At 43.7% G+C, this 15,926-nt stretch overlaps 1 protein-coding gene across 1 annotated transcript in view; it reads right to left on the reverse strand.

Annotated features, from left to right (window-relative positions):
• Nucleotides 1-8,786: 8,786 nt before the first annotated feature.
• The window catches only part of LOC308163510 (putative RNA-binding protein 46), a gene marked incomplete at both ends in the record, with an annotated part of 15,908 nt that continues 8,768 nt past the window's right edge, over nt 8,787-15,926 (reverse strand). The window contains 2 exons of the mRNA XM_080537687.1: nt 8,787-8,977; nt 14,633-14,735. Of these exons, the coding sequence (XP_080393813.1) occupies nt 8,787-8,977; nt 14,633-14,735 (294 nt within the window). The remainder of the gene's footprint in view (nt 8,978-14,632; nt 14,736-15,926) is intronic.

Genomic DNA, 15,926 nt, shown 5'->3' on the forward strand with positions numbered 1-15,926 from the left:
TACGACCCTGAGATAGCTGTGAAGATCACACTGGAGATCCTGAGGAAGATGAAACGGATTGATCTCGCTGGGAAATTAAGGAGTAGAGGTAACAGATACATCTGTTCCTTAAGAGTGCAGTTCCTTGTTAGGTTGGAGTGTATTGTAGTATAATATGCTTTCCTTCACATGAAGAGAACCCCTGCTCGCTGATGCTGACTTTCTCTCAGCTGAAAACGTAGATTAAGTCATAATAACTGGAAGACCAGGTTCCTTGGGTATCATTAATTCCAGGACTGTGTTGAAAAACATGATGAACAGTAGACTGAGAATAGTACAGTACATCAATACCACAAATGACATGAGAAATGTTTAACATGTAAGACACGTCTCTGTCTCACTGTACCAGGTCTGCTGCTGGACGCTCTGGAGGAGCTGGACAAAGACAGGCTGAAGATATTTCAATCTCACCTGTCGACTTATCGGCTACTCCAATTAAATTCAAATATTTAACATGTATGACACTTCTCTGTCTCACTGTACCAGGTCTGCTGCTGGACACTCTGGAGGAGCTGGACACAGACAGGCTGAAGATATTTCAGTCTCATCTGACTAGTGGGCTGCTGCTTGGCTTTGCTCCCATCCCAGAGACCCAGCTGGACAACGCTGACAGGCTAGACACAGTGGATAAAATGGTGGAGAGCTATGACCCTGAGATGGCTGTGAAGATCACACTGGTGATCCTGAGGATCATGAACCGGAATGACCTAGTCAAGACATTAGAGAGTGATCTCAGAGGAGGTAACACAGCAAGATTCTGTACATATTCTGTACATGTTTATTACATGTAATGGTCGTTAGAACGTTGAGTGTATCAGAAGTTTACCATCACATAAAGATCACCCCTGTTTGCTGGTGCTGACTATCATTCAACTCTAAATGTTAATGAAGCTATGAAAACAGAGACAAACATACTTTAGCGATCTCATATCAGAGTTGCCTTGAATAACATGATGTAGACTGACAATGATGCATAATGCACAATGATGATTGGAGAACATGGTGCACCACTGCGGTCATAAGAGAACAGTGAGGAAAGTGAGATTAAACTGTTTGATCTCGCTAAGAAGGTAGAGAGTGATTACAGAAGAGGTAACACAACAAGACAGATACATGTGATTATTACAAAACCGTGAGTGTATCATAGGCTTTCCTTCACACATAAACTATCACTTCTCGCTGATGCTGACTTTCTCTCAGCTGAAAATTTAGATTAAGTCATAATAGAAGAGAAGAGAATTCAATCTCACCTGTCGACTACGTGGCTATCCTCCCATCCCAGAGATCTGACATGCTAGACACAGTTGATAAGATGGAGGAGAGCTACTATGTCCCTGAGATAGCTGTGAAGGCCACACTGGTGACCCTGAGGAACATGAACTAGAACCAGTGGTGACAGAAGAGGTGACACAGCAAGATAGATAAATATGTTCAATATAAGTAATAGTCGTTAGAACGTTGAGTCTATCAGAAGTGCAGACTATCTTTCAGCTGAAAATGTTAATGAAGCTATAAAAACAGAGAGAAACTTCCTCTAGAGAGGGATTTACAGAACCTTCCTCTTGCAGAACTGACTGGTAGCATTTCTGGTGCCTTGTACCAGTGTAACAGATATTGAGCAGCAAAGCCACTGGAAAACTATTGGTGATACTGACTGTTTCTGTTTCCCTCTCATCTTCTCTCCTATGATAGGAGATTCATATTCGTCGAGCAGCAAAGCCACTGTAATCCAAAAGATCACAGATAAACTTGTAATGGTGAGGAAGAAAGAGAATGTTTGGGCTCTGAGCATGCAACTACACATAAGGAAAGGTTGTCACAAAATTAAGATGCTACCTGTGCTGTCGTTTTGCATCTAGAGGGAGGTTCCAGATCCGCTGGTAGGAGAAGCTTTCATCTCCCCAAAACAAACAGTGTCCAGCAGTTTGCCCTCATCTAGCAGCAGTTTACCATCTGACGACGTAGAGATGGAAGAGTACAGAGCCTCACACCTCTGACGACCAACCCTACCCTGGTAATTTGCTGTGTAACTACAGTAGTCTTGCTCAAGTGTGTGTGTGTGTGTGTGTGTGTGTGTGTGTGTGTGTGTGTGTGTATGTGTGTGTGTGTGTGTGTGTATGTGTGTGTGTGTGTGTGTGTGTGTGTGTGTGCGCGTGTGTGTGTGTGGAGGGATCATTAACAAAAAAACATTTGGTTGCATTTTGTCTCATTCTTTAGAGCTCTTGCAAGGAATTTACACCTACTAGAAAGTGTTTAAGCACTTAGCCACATCCAGCTTGTCTGTAAAGAGAGAATCTCCAGATTTTATGCTGAGCTCAGGGAAAGCTCTCTCTCTTATTCACCCCAGCTGACCATCAGACCAGAATCCAGCTTTGATATCTGTATACTTTTGTACTTTAAATAAATCGTCTTAAACTCAGAATTGATTCTTTGATTCATAACCAACAAAGGAAATTAACTTCATAAGCAGGTGAGTCATCATAACATCACAGCCACCATCAGTGAAATCTTCCATGAGAACAAGGCGTGTGTGTGTATGTGAGTGTGTGTGTCTGTGTGTGTGTATGAGCATGTGTGTGTCTAGCGGTTAGCTAGTGAGCACCTTGGTGTTTCTGACCACCCGTCCTTTGATGCTGTGTGAGCAGCTTGTTACACCTGCAGACCCTGAGGGGAAGGAGCAATATGATTATGATATGAGGGGAATGTACATCAACACACACACACACACACACACAGCACATTCACCCTCACACACACACTCACGCTCATACACACTGACATACAGACACTCACGTGCACACACGCACACGCAGACACACACACACACTCACGCTCATACACACACACTCACATACACACTCGCGCTCTCTCTCACACATGCACACACACACACACACACACACAATCTGTAACCTGAATAAAGAAAGGAGAGAGGAGCTCAGAGGAGCTTCGCTTCAGCAATGTTCCGACAAAACCCTTTCATGTCAAGATTCACCTGAACTCTCTCTCCCTCTCCAATCACTCTCTCCCTCCCTCCATCTCTCCTTCACTCTCTCACCCTCTCCTTCATTGTCTCCCCCACTCCTTCACTTTTTCTCTCCCTCCCTCCCTCCTTCACTCTCCCTCCCTCTGTCTCTCCTTCACTGTCTCTCCCTCCCTGCTCCACACACACACGTACACACACACACACGCCTCTGCAGCTCTGCTCTCTCCTCTGACAGTGTGTGCAGGGTGAGGCTGAGGAAGAAGACCTCCAGTACTTTAAGAGGCAAGGACGCGTAGGGATGCGCAAGGACGGGTTTATCTGTCCTCCAGACTGGAAGGGTGGAGGATCTGGGACACACTGGGATAGAATGGATTCTGTTCTCTCCCTCCCTATTGCTGACACCCACAACAACCACTCACTCTCTCTCTCTCACACAGGCACACACTCTCTCACACACACACACACACATTTGTGAGGCTATTAGGACTACACACACCACTTGATCTCTTGGCTCTCTCACACAGGCTTTCAAGGCTATTAAACACACTTCCTTTTTTATACACTCTCTCTCTCGCTTACTCACATACTGTAGCGTACATCTCTCACACTTCCTCACTAACCCCATAAGCACACACACACACGCACACATCTCCCTGCTGAAGCTGTGTATACAGTAATCTGTGAGATGTGAGCTCTTTAACGAGCCCGCTCTTAACTCCCCTCCATCCTAAAACTACACTCACACACACAGAATTAAATACAAAGTTGAAGTTAATAGTCTTTCTGTCTACTTCATCCAAGACTCCCAACTGCTCTTGACACACAGTAATCCCCAAAACATAATTCCAGGGCATAAAGTGGGAAAAAATCCTGTGCCTGAAACCAATTCTTGGGGAGGGGGGTCACAGTTTGAGATATTGGGAGAGCGGGTACAGAAGACAGCTTCTTGTCTCAATGTTTAAATGCATTAATACTATTTTATAGTCAATACAAAATATATGTCTCAATGTTAAAATGCATTAATACTTTAAATGAATGTGCAACAATAATATGTGCAATATGACAACCCTTGTGTACGTAAGGTTCAGATATAGGAAAAGTTAGGATATTTATAGCATAGCATAGAGTACAGCACAGTGTTTTATTGTATAGTATAGTAGTATAGTAGATAGTGTACATAGCCTTTATTTATGTAAACCAGCTCTTTCCCCTTTTTTATTTTACCCTTGGCCCTCGTGTTTTTAGTCTTTTTCCAAGCACCATTTCGTTGTATGGTACCTGTACTGTATTAATGACAATAAAGACCATTCATTCATAATACTGTTTTATACTCAATACAAAATAAAATAATATATTTAGATGTCTTTAAAAGGCCAAACTGATTGCATCACTTATTAAGCCACTATCACTATAACAATACAGAATAAAATATATACATGTCTTTAAAAGAACAAACTGAATACTTATTAAGCCACTATCACTTATATTCTCCTTCTTGGCACCACGTCCCATAAGGCTTCCCGTCACTACTCAAGGTTTTTCCTGGCTCAAAATGAGGCGGAGGTGGTACCAGTGGTGTTTGACATCGGGGGGGACCCATGAAGCGGGGCTGTCTGGGGGTCCTTAAACGAGCATCAAACACTTAATTTCTTGCATTCTGGTGAATTGATATGCACCAATTTGTGCCCTTTCTGCATCAATTTATTGTGATTGTCATTATATATGTAAAAGAAAAAACAATATTCAGGCACCAGATGACCATTCAAAATATAATGTAATATAATGCAATATAAGGCTCTCAGGCATTCTGTATGTATTCTCCTTGAGCAGTCAACATCAACTATCAGCTGTTTCGCTAGCAAAAACGAAAGCTAACTTATTTGTGAAACAGCGCCCCCGCCACCACGTCGGCGCAATGCCGCAATTGCAGTTAAATACGACTGTCAAGAGTTTTGTCGAGAGCTGGAGGCGGCTATGACGGAGGCGGCCGCCTCATAGTTCTCTATGCAGGAAAAACCCTGCTACTCTCCTCTATCCATGCCCAGCGCCATTTATTCCTTACTCCTCGTTCTAGTATAGCTGTGTCTTCGCCAGGTTTAAGAAACTTGGCTTCCATTTTAATAGACTCTCACTAAAGTTAGCGAGATAGCGGGCTGCTAAAAGCGAACGTCTATAAAGCTAACATTACACTCATTCAAACTTCTTAAGGCCCGCCCCACTACTCTGCCTCCGATTGGCTAGAAGTCGTTGGTTGGCTTGAGCAATGTGATACCATTGGTAGGCGGAACTGTCTCTTTGCTGAAGATGACTCTTTAAATTACGATGTAAACAAATACCATGTGATTTTATTTATTTTTTTGCTAAAAATTCCCCCGCGCCGGAAATCCGGCACCATGCCGGAGAACTTTAAGCCCTGTAATTCTCCCCATGTATCTCCACCACACACACCCACACCCACACCCACACACACACCCCCAGGCACAACCTGCATTTCATGTGTTTATTGAATTCAACATGATCTCAGCAACAGTTTAAAAATGTTCCCAGTGAACCATCCACAGTCAATCTTAATCAGGGGAGGCTGGCGGAGGTAGAAATTGGAGGACGGGCTCACTGTGATGCACAGAACACAACCATCTGACACCATCCCTCACAATGAGCCGGTCCTCCGATTTCTAACCCCGCCAGCCTCCCCTTGTTTTAACACAGTAGAAACAGAGGTGGAGGAGGCTCCAAAACAAGAAATAACAAGTGTTATAACAGTTACAACAGTGTTCAGTTCATACAGCTGCAGTACAGACACACTATGGTGGTGTGTGTTTGAAGCGCTGGTACTTAATCATCCTGTCTCCCTCCGGTGTGTGAGGCTGTGTGGCTGAGATTATTCTGCCCAGAAGAACAAACAGTAAACCATCTCCCTGAACACAACATATTAAAATGCTAAAATTGCCTCCTGTTCAAATCCAAATGACCCAAGCAAAGTCAAAATAACTAACTAGGCACATGAGGGAACAAGTCCACCCCGCCTCCTGAGATGTAGTAGGTGTAATGAGCGGTGGTTCAGAGGACACCAACCTCCTACCCCCTCTCCCAACCCCCCTCTCTCCTGAGATGGTGTAATGGGTAGTGGACCAGAGGTAATCAACTAACAGGAACATTGTCTAAATTAAATCAACTAGGTACAAAAAACTGAAGGCGGTATCTCTCTTCTTTTCTTCCGCCCCTCCCTTCTCCTCCTCTTCTCTCTCAGGCGGTGGTGATGGGACAGGCCAGACTGAATCTGAGGGTACGATCAATTATCAATGCTTTCACAGTATTATGAACGAGTTAATAGTGTTATCAATAAATGTGTAGTGTTATCAACACGTTCAGCGCAATCAATAAATGTAGTGTTATCAAAACGTTCACAGTGTTATCAATAAGTTTAGTGTTATGAACAAGTTAATAGTGTTATCAATAATTAAACAGTGCTATCAATAAGTTCACAGTGAAATATTCATGTTCATCAAATGCCTTTCCTCAGCTCTGTGAGAGGATCTGGAATATTTCATACTTCAGATTTTCTTCTTTTCCAACAATGTGGAAGAGTGTGAGATCAGCAGCCCTACTCCCCACTGGGCATGAATAACCATCTGTCTTATTAAGCTGAATATGTGTGTGTGTGTGTGTGTGTGTGTGTGTTTAAAGAACTGAAGCTCAGCATGAAGTATCATGTTCTTGTATTAAGTCCTGGTGCTGAGGTTGCTCTAGTGGGACCGATCAGAGGAACTCTGTCTGGGTGAATAAAACCCATCTGATCTTGTGTGTGTGTGTGTGTCTAATCTGATTTTTTTGTATCTTAACTTCTAAGAAGTCAAGCTGAAGATCAAGAAAAGGCTGACTAGTGTTAACAGTGTTCAAGTACTATTCTCCTCTGTGTGTGTATGTGTGTGTGTGTGTGTGTGTGTGTGTGTGTGTGTGTGTGTGTGTGTGTATGTGTGTGTGTGTGTGTGTGTGTGTGTGTGTGTGTGTGTGTGTGTGTGTGTGTTTGTGTGAGTGAGCGAGTGCAGTGTTCTCCCCAGAGAATGGAAAAGTGGCACTGTGCCACACTGTGAACATGGCGGCACCACTATGTCAACACAAGTTAAACTACGTTATCAAAGTTCCAAACGTAAAGTCTAACAAGCTTCAGCCATGTTTAAGATCCAAGGGGGTTTGGTGCTCAGCAGAGGACATAACAGCAAATATAACAGCAAAACTATTACCTGGGCACTTCCATTAGACTACCCAAAGCGAGACACCGGAGCACTCATACAATCTGCTGTTTATTGCAGAAGAAAAGGGTGACTAACAAAAAAAGGTTTTGACTTGCGTCTTCCTCAGAGTCAATAACAGAACAGAGATATGGCATGGCCATGGCAGAGCCTTGTGATTGGATGTAGTAAGAACCTGCATATTGGTTAGAGTGAGTAGAAATGCATTAGGTGGAAGAAAAACTTCAGGGCGCTTCTCAAGAAGGTATTCTTCCACCTAATGAATGTCTACTCTCTCTAAAAGAGATGGCCCTCAAAACTTACTTCTTCCAATATGCAGGTTCTTACGACATCCAATCACAGAGCGCTGTCATGGGCGCAGGGTTTGCACCTAACTATACTAACCTCTTCATGGGTCATTGGGAAGAAAGGTTGATCAATTCCACCCATGTCATTTACATGCTGAAGTGCCCTTGTGATCGAGTCTACGTGGGTCAGACCAAGCGAGCACTCAAAGTGAGAATTGGAGAGGACGAAAACGCCATACGCAATAAAAATCTGGATTATGCTATGGCACGTCACTACGCTGAAGCAAACCACGGCTCGGTCTCCTCCCTCGAATTTATAGGCATAGAACAGGTTAAGCCATCCCCAAGGGGAGGCGACATGATCATTAACTACTACGCAGGGAAGCCTTTTGGATATACACTCAGCTGCAAGCTGCTTCTGGTGGAGTAAATGACCAACCAAGCCTCTCCTGTTTCCTATAATGATCCCTAGTCTACTCTGTACTGTACTGTGAGAATAAATATCCAGAACATGTCAATATTTGTAAATATTAATATATTGTTGTTGCTATAGACCTACATAATTTATGACTGCTGTTTGAGATAATTGTGATGAGTCCCATTATTTATTCATATACATACATAATTATTTCTATCTTTGAAAATGGCTGACAATTATCCAATTATGTGGGTGGAGGATATACCCCCCCCTTTCCTCTGTTGTTGACTCTGGGAAGACGCAGGTCAAAATGTCAGTCACCCTGTTCCTCTGCAATAAACAAGCAGTGTGTGAGTGTATGAGTGCGCCGGTGTCTTGCTTTGCGTAGTGTAATGGAAGTGCCCAGGTAATAGTTTTGAAGTTTAACTACATATTTAGTAATGATAGAGTAACTATCTTTATTAAACTACATATTTAGTAATGACAGAGTAACTGTCTTCATTAAACTACATATTTAGTAATGACAGAGTAACTGTCTTTATTAAACTATATATTTAGTCACAACATTGTTGTTAAAAACAAAAGCTAAAGCGTTGTGATGTTCCTCAGTGAAGGCAGAGTTTTAGCTGGTTGTGATGTTTCTCAGTGAAGGCAGAGTTTGAGCTGGTATTTTTTGCACATGTTGACATGAATAAACGAGAGTCTGGTTTTGATGATGCAATCGAGCGCCACGCTGTTCAAACATCCTGGGTAGAACCCTGCTTGTGTGTGTGTGTGTGTGTGTGTGTACCTGTGGTGCGGGGTCAGAAGAACCCTGACTGGCTGGGGATGAAGAGCCTCTGGGGTGTCTGTGCGGTCAGGGGGAGAGGGGGGGAGAGGGGGGAGAGAGGGTAGGCGGGGTAGGTGTAGGCTCGACAGCCGCACGCTAGAAGGCCGGTGCTGGTCGGAGGGGGAGACAAGCTCCCAGGAGACCCCTCGTTCAGGAAGGAATAATCTGGAACGGAGAGAGAGAGAGAGAAGAGGAGGAGAGAGAAGAGGAGAGGAGGAGAGAGAAGAGGAGAGGAGAGAGAGAGAAGAGGAGAGGAGGAGAGAGAAGGGGAGAGAGAAGAGGAAAGGAGAGAGAGAAGAGGAGGAGATAGAGAGAGAGAAGAGGAGAGGAGGAGAGAGAAGAGGAGAGGAGAGAGAGAGAAGAGGAGGAGAGAGAAGGGGAGAGAGAAGAGGAAAGGAGAGAGAGAAGAGGAGGAGATAGAGAGAGAAGAGGAGAGGAGGAGAGAAAAGAGGAGAGAGAGAGGAGAGGAGAGAGAAGGGGAGAGAAGAGGAAAGGAGAGAGAGAAGAGGAGGAGATAGAGAGAGAGAAGAGGAGAGGAGGAGAGAAAAGAGGAGAGAGAGAAGAGGAGAGGAGAGAAAGAGAAGAGGAGGAGAGAGAGAGAGAGGAGGAGAGAAAATAGGAGAGAGAGAGGAGAGGAGAGAGGAGAGGAGAGAGAGAGAAGAGGAGGAGAGAGAGAGAAGAGGGGGGGGGAGAGATGGGGAGAGAGAGAGAAGAGGAGGGGAGAGAAGAGGAGAGGAGAGGAGAGAAAGAGAGAAGAGGAGGAGAGAGAGAAAAGAGGAGAGAGAGAGAGAGAGAGAAGAGGAAGAGAGAGAGAAGAGGGGGGAGAGAAGAGGAGGGGAGAGAGAGAGAGAAGAGGGGAGAGAGAGAAGAGGGGGAGAGGAGAGGAAAGGTCAATAAACAGGTAGTTGAGCGGAGTGTTTGATCTGAGTGTGTCTGATCGTGTTGACACAGTGTGTTGGCTCAGTGTCTCTCACTCAACCAGGTTGTGTGTGTGTGTGTGTCAGGGTTTCCGTTAGAAAAAATTGGTGCCGGTCAACGTGTCCGGAAAGATTTCAATGTGTCGGACAAACGGGAGAAATTCCGGTCATCATATTCAAATATAATATAGGTGTTTATCGCGGTGATTAGCTGTTGTATAGCCTATATATGCCATTTAATGTCTATTTCTCATCCGATACGATTAGATGCGAACTATATAATAATATAGGCTTTCATGATTCGCATGCGCTACTGTCCAGGGCTGCACGCGCGCCACACTGGGCCTAGTCACCTTTGCTACTTTGAATTACGACTGTAGGCTAAGATGTTTATTTCAATTGCATTAATGGGATTTGAGGATGTAATTGGTAATTTTAAGTATGCCTAGTTTAGCTTTTGATGTCTATTTGAACGGACTGCATCGATCGATCAATGAACGGACTCCACATTACGTTAACTGAAGTGTGTTAAATAGTTTCACGACAGTAATGTAAGTTTTCTATATTCTCTTTCCAGTTTTACCCTTTTTATCAATAAAACAACGTCATTTCTATAACCACGATTCGCTGATTGGGAAGGCATTAAGTCTAGCTGCCTGTCAAATCATACTTACTCGGACTCGGGAGTATGAGAATGGGGAGGATGTATCGGGGGGATACACACCCGTGGACTATTTCAATTTAGTGGCACAAATTAAACTCTAACACTATAGATAGACTAAATTGAACTAAGATGATGGACACCGACTGAATAACTGAGTGGGGGGAAGACAGGTCTCAAATGTGGAACAATTATAACATTTAATACATAAATATAAAACATACACAAATATATAACATTGATATCCCTAAACTCAAATGTAGTGTGGTATTGTCAACCTAATCTAATCAATCCTAATCTAATGGTACCAGTAGCCCAGGTTGTCGATAGTAGCGCACGTGGAGATGGACGAATGTAGAGGAGGAAAGTTCAATGGAAACTCCCGGAGTAGAAGAGCCAGGGGGAGTAGAAGAGGTAGCCAGGGGGAGTAGAAGAGGCAGCCAGGGGGAGTAGAAGAGGTAGCCAGGGGGAGTAGAAGAGGTAGCCAGGGGGAGTAGAAGAGGTAGCCAGGGGGAGTAGAAGAGGTAGCCAGGGGGAGTAGAAGAGGTAGCCAGGGGGAATAGAAGAGGTAGCCAGGGGGAGTAGAAGAGGTAGCCAGGGGGAGTAGAAGAGGTAGCCAGGGGGAATAGAAGAGGTAGCCAGGGGGAGTAGAAGAGGTAGCCAGGGGGAATAGAAGAGGTAGCCAGGGGGAGTAGAAGAGGTAGCCAGGAGGAGTAGAAGAGGTAGCCAGGAGGAGTAGAAGAGGTAGCCAGGGGGAATAGAAGAGGTAGCCAGGGGGAATAGAAGAGGTAGCCAGGGGGAGTAGAAGAGGTAGCCAGGGGGAGTAGAAGAGGTAGCCAGGGGGAATAGAAGAGGTAGCCAGGGGGAGTAGAAGAGGTAGCCAGGGGGAATAGAAGAGGTAGCCAGGGGGAGTAGAAGAGGTAGCCAGGGGGAATAGAAGAGGTAGCCAGGGGGAGTAGAAGAGGTAGCCAGGGGGAGTAGAAGAGGTAGCCAGGAGGAGTAGAAAAGGTAGCCAGGGGGAGTAGAAGAGGTAGCCAGGGGGAGTAGAAGAGGTAGCCAGGGGGATGTTGTACTCTGAATCTCCCGACTCAGGGCTGGAACGGGCACGGCAGGCTCAATCAATGAACGGGGTTGAGATGGCTAGCGTCCTTTACTAGCCGCATCTCACGGCCCTCTGTGGTCATTCACTGTGCTTTAGCACATCCAAAACACGCAGAACAATAACCTTGACTCCGGTCACTGCAGTGGTTTTATTTAGACTAGATCAAACTAAATTAACGGACGAATTTCTCCCTCACAACTACTCCCGAAAGGTACCTTCACTCTCCGCAAGCAATAAACTACTCGCGCCGTTGAGAGACAGGGTTGCCAGATGGGGCGGGTTACCGCCGAATGGGCTATTGGGTTTAGCGGACTAGTTAGGCTGTAAATTGTCAATCCCATCTGGCAACCCTGCCGCTGTTGTTCATCGCGTAGGCTAGTCTACACATTAATAATAAAAGAAAAAATATAGCCTATATATTCGTCTTTTTTAATGTAGAAGGAATCAGAATATGTGACAAATTAATTTTTGCAAATTGTATTCAAATTGTGCTTAAAGGGAATTATTTTCACCGGACATTATGACCGAAGAGGTTTAAATATGTCGGACTTCAACAGATTTTACCGGACAAAGACCGGTAATTACCGGTTAACGGAAACCCAGGTGTGTGTGTGTGTGTGTGTGTGTGTGTGTGTGTGTGTGTGTGCGTGTGTTAGTGGTGTACAGAGACATCATTATCTGTATCCGTATCTGTTCAACCTACAACATTATCTGTATCTGTATCTGTTCAACCTACAAAGTTATCTGTATCTGTATCTGTATTCGGATAGAAGACCAGAAGTGGGCGTGGTTTATACCGGAAGTCAGATTCAATCAGGCAAATGTTGTAGCTTCTAATCTAATATTCATTGGCAATGCAATGTTTGTGCCTTCAATCAATATTGGTTCAATTCATATTGGTTTATAATTAACATCATCACCACATCATCATACTGTATGTTTTATCTCTCTCTCTTTTTATTTTTTTTAACTAAACTAAGCTTTGAATCCCACCACCACCCCTTTAACTGGGGGACGTTGAACAACCAGAAACTGAAAAAATAATAATTTGAAACTGAAAGATTCTGTTTTGCATTGGAAATATAAATGATTTACATTAAAAATATATAGAAAACTATACTTCAGTTGAAGGGAATCATCTTAAATTCCAATGATGCTGCATTTGCGTTTCTTGAAGTGTTAACATTACTGCAGTTCGCAAGGGAAATGTGAATTACTACTTCCAATGCGAGAGTTTCGCATCGAGGCAGCGCTGACTTGGTGGGGACGGCTACTGAATAGTGATCACTTTTCCAAAATGTGTAGTAAATGAAACGACTAGTTAGTGGAATCAAAGTCCTATGTTGCAAACAGAATGGGCATTTTTATCTTGTGACCATTCACAATGATATGAATGGATCTGAAGAAAAACAATGGCTGACGAACAGACATGTCAATGGCTTTTTTCAGAATAATAACAAGCAACTTCGGGTAGAATCTGTATGTGTTTCCATCGCATTATATGTGCTTTCCTGAATAACTTATTTGTATTCGGGTACATCCCTAGTGTGTGTGTGTGTGTGTGTGTGTGTGTGTGTGTGTGTGTGTGTGTGTACGTGTGTCAGGGTTTCCGTTAACCGGTAATTACCGGTCTTTGTCCGGTAAAATTTATTGAAGTCCGACAAAATGAAAACTCGTCGGACATTTATGTCCGGTGAAAATAATTCCCTCTAAGCACAATTTGAATACAATTCGCTAAAGTTCACATTCTGATTCCTTCTATTTTAAAAAAGACGAATATATAGGCTATGTATTTCTTTTATTATGATATGATTTGACACCGGCATGATGATGTCTCCTAATGTGTAGGCTGCCTATGCGAAACAGCGGTTGTTTCCGGTGTGCGCTATAACTCGTGCACAATCGAGTCGAGGCAGAGAGGAGGATAGCGATGTTTCTCTCTGTGATAGTGTGATTATGCAAGCCTTTTCTGAAAGGGATGAGAACCCGATTGTTTCAGCTTCTCCCAGGGAGAAAGTGGTAGAGTTACCATCCTCCCCGAGTCCTACCATACCATCCGCTGACAGCCTATCTCTCCCGGTAACCGGCGAGCGATTGCGTGTCGCTCAAGTAGCTGATCAGTCATTAAACAAATGTTTTTTACATGCAGCTAGTGAGGAATCTGAAATAGGGGGCAACGTAGTTTATTTCCTTAACGATGGGATATTAATGCGTAAATGGTCTCCTCCTAATGCAAATGGTTGTGAGTGGAATACTGTAAAACAAGTGGTTGTGCCTGTGGGTTATAGACAACAGGTGTTATCTGTAGCACATGAGAGCCAGTGGTCAGGACATTTAGGTATAACTAAAACTTATCAGCTGATATTGAAACATTTCTTTTGGCCCGGACTGAAGGCGGATGTTGCCAAGCACTGCCGCTGTTGCCATACTTGTCAGATGGCGGGTAAGCCTAATCAATCCATTCCACCCGCACCATTGCATCCCATTCCTGCTATAGGGGAGCCATTTGAACGTGTAATAATTGATTGTGTTGGACCTTTGCCTAGGGCTAAAAGTGGAAGTCAGTATTTGCTCACTACTATGTGCGCTGCTACTCGTTTTCCCGAAGCTGTTCGGTTGCGTAACATATCAGCTAAACGAAATGCGTTCCCAACCAGCGAGACCTGGTTATAGAAATGACGTTGTTTTATTGATAAAAAAAGGGTCAAACTGGAAAGAGAAAATAGAAAACTCACATTAATCCCAAACAATTTAACAAACTTCAGTTAACGTAATGTGGAGTCCGTTCATTGATCGATGCTGTCTGTTCAGTTCCCAGAGGCGCCCGTTCAGCGCTGGACATATAGCGCGCATGCGAATCATGTTATATTATTATATATTATATAGCTCGCATCTAATCGTATCGGATGAGAAATAGACATTAAATGGCATATATAGGCCGCTACACAACAGTAATCACCGCGACAAACAGCTATATTAGATTTGGAGAAAAAAATATATAATTTTGAAAAAATTTATTTTTATTATATTTTAATATGTCCGGAATATATCACGTTTGTCCGGTAAATCGAAATCTTCCCGGACACGATGTCCGGCGGCAATTTTTTCTAACGGAAACCCTGACGTGTGTGTGTGTGTACCCAGGTTCCGGAAGGCGTTCTGAGCGGCCAGCTCCTTGGCATCGTCCTGGACGCTGCACACCTTGTCAGGCATGAAGCTGCTCCTCGCTGGAGAGATCACCACCTAGTGGACAACACAGGCATCAACACACGGTGACCATCTCTCTCAGAGACACAGAGTCAGACAGACAGACAGACAGACACAGACAGAGACAGACAGAGACAGATAGACACAGATAGACACAGACAGACAGACAAAGACAGACACAGAGACAGACAGACATAGAGACAGACAGACACAGAGACAGACAGACAGACAGACAGACAGACTGTCATGAATGTCTCCTGAATAATTAAATTAGGCTAAATAACATAACAATAATGCACAACAGAAAAAGGCATGCCACTATATCTATGTTTATAAAGCTCTCACTGGCACAGCACCAGAATATCTGAAAGACCTTCTGCTAGCATATCAGCCCAATAGAGCTCTCAGGTCTTCTGACGCTGGCTTTCTCTGTGTACCACATGTACAAAAGAAGAGATTTGGTGAGGCTGCATTCTCATTTGATGCACCCAGATTGTGGAATGCACTGCCAGTGTACAATAGGGATGCCAACCTCAGCAAATATGTTCAAGTCAAGACTAAAACCCCATCTTTTTAATATTGCTTTTAAATGACTAAATAATTAAATTATGATTATATAATGATTAAATCATTTTGAGCTGCAACGTTTGCAGGAAAATTGCTATACAAATCAAAGTTATTATTATTATTATTACTAAAACCCTGCGCACGCATTAGAGCGGCGCACGCATGTACAGTATAGCTGTTCAGTCCAATTACAATGTTTACCAATAGTCTAGTTATAGCCTACCCGAAATAAAAACGGCCAAATACCGGTACACAAAAAATGTATAAAGGATTTGTTCGTTTTTTCTCTACTGTACTAATAGGCATCTTTAGCCACCGTGTCAATTAGAGCAGTAGCCTCGTTTTTTAGCTGCAGGTTCTGCCACACTTGCATGTGTCGAGGCTGTCTTCCATAGGGAGAGGAGACCAGGTTTCCTTTACCAGTCAGTTAACTCTGCAAAAGTATGGCCCACACATCTTTTGCCCAGCGGCAATGCCTCAAACACACCCAAGTAAATCTCAACCTCAGACTCTTGGAAAACAGGGACCAATGAAATGTGTTAACTGCTCACATCAAAACCTGAGGATCACTGCCCGCCAGCGTTAGATCCCATTGCTTATGTCGTATTCCTACACTAGCAATGTAGCCTTCAATGGCTAGGCTAGGCTAAAAACAAGTAG

Source organism: Nansenia antarctica (assembly GCF_963989245.1).
Source record: "Nansenia antarctica genome assembly, chromosome: 8".
In the NCBI taxonomy this organism is placed as follows: domain Eukaryota; kingdom Metazoa; phylum Chordata; class Actinopteri; order Argentiniformes; family Microstomatidae; genus Nansenia; species Nansenia antarctica.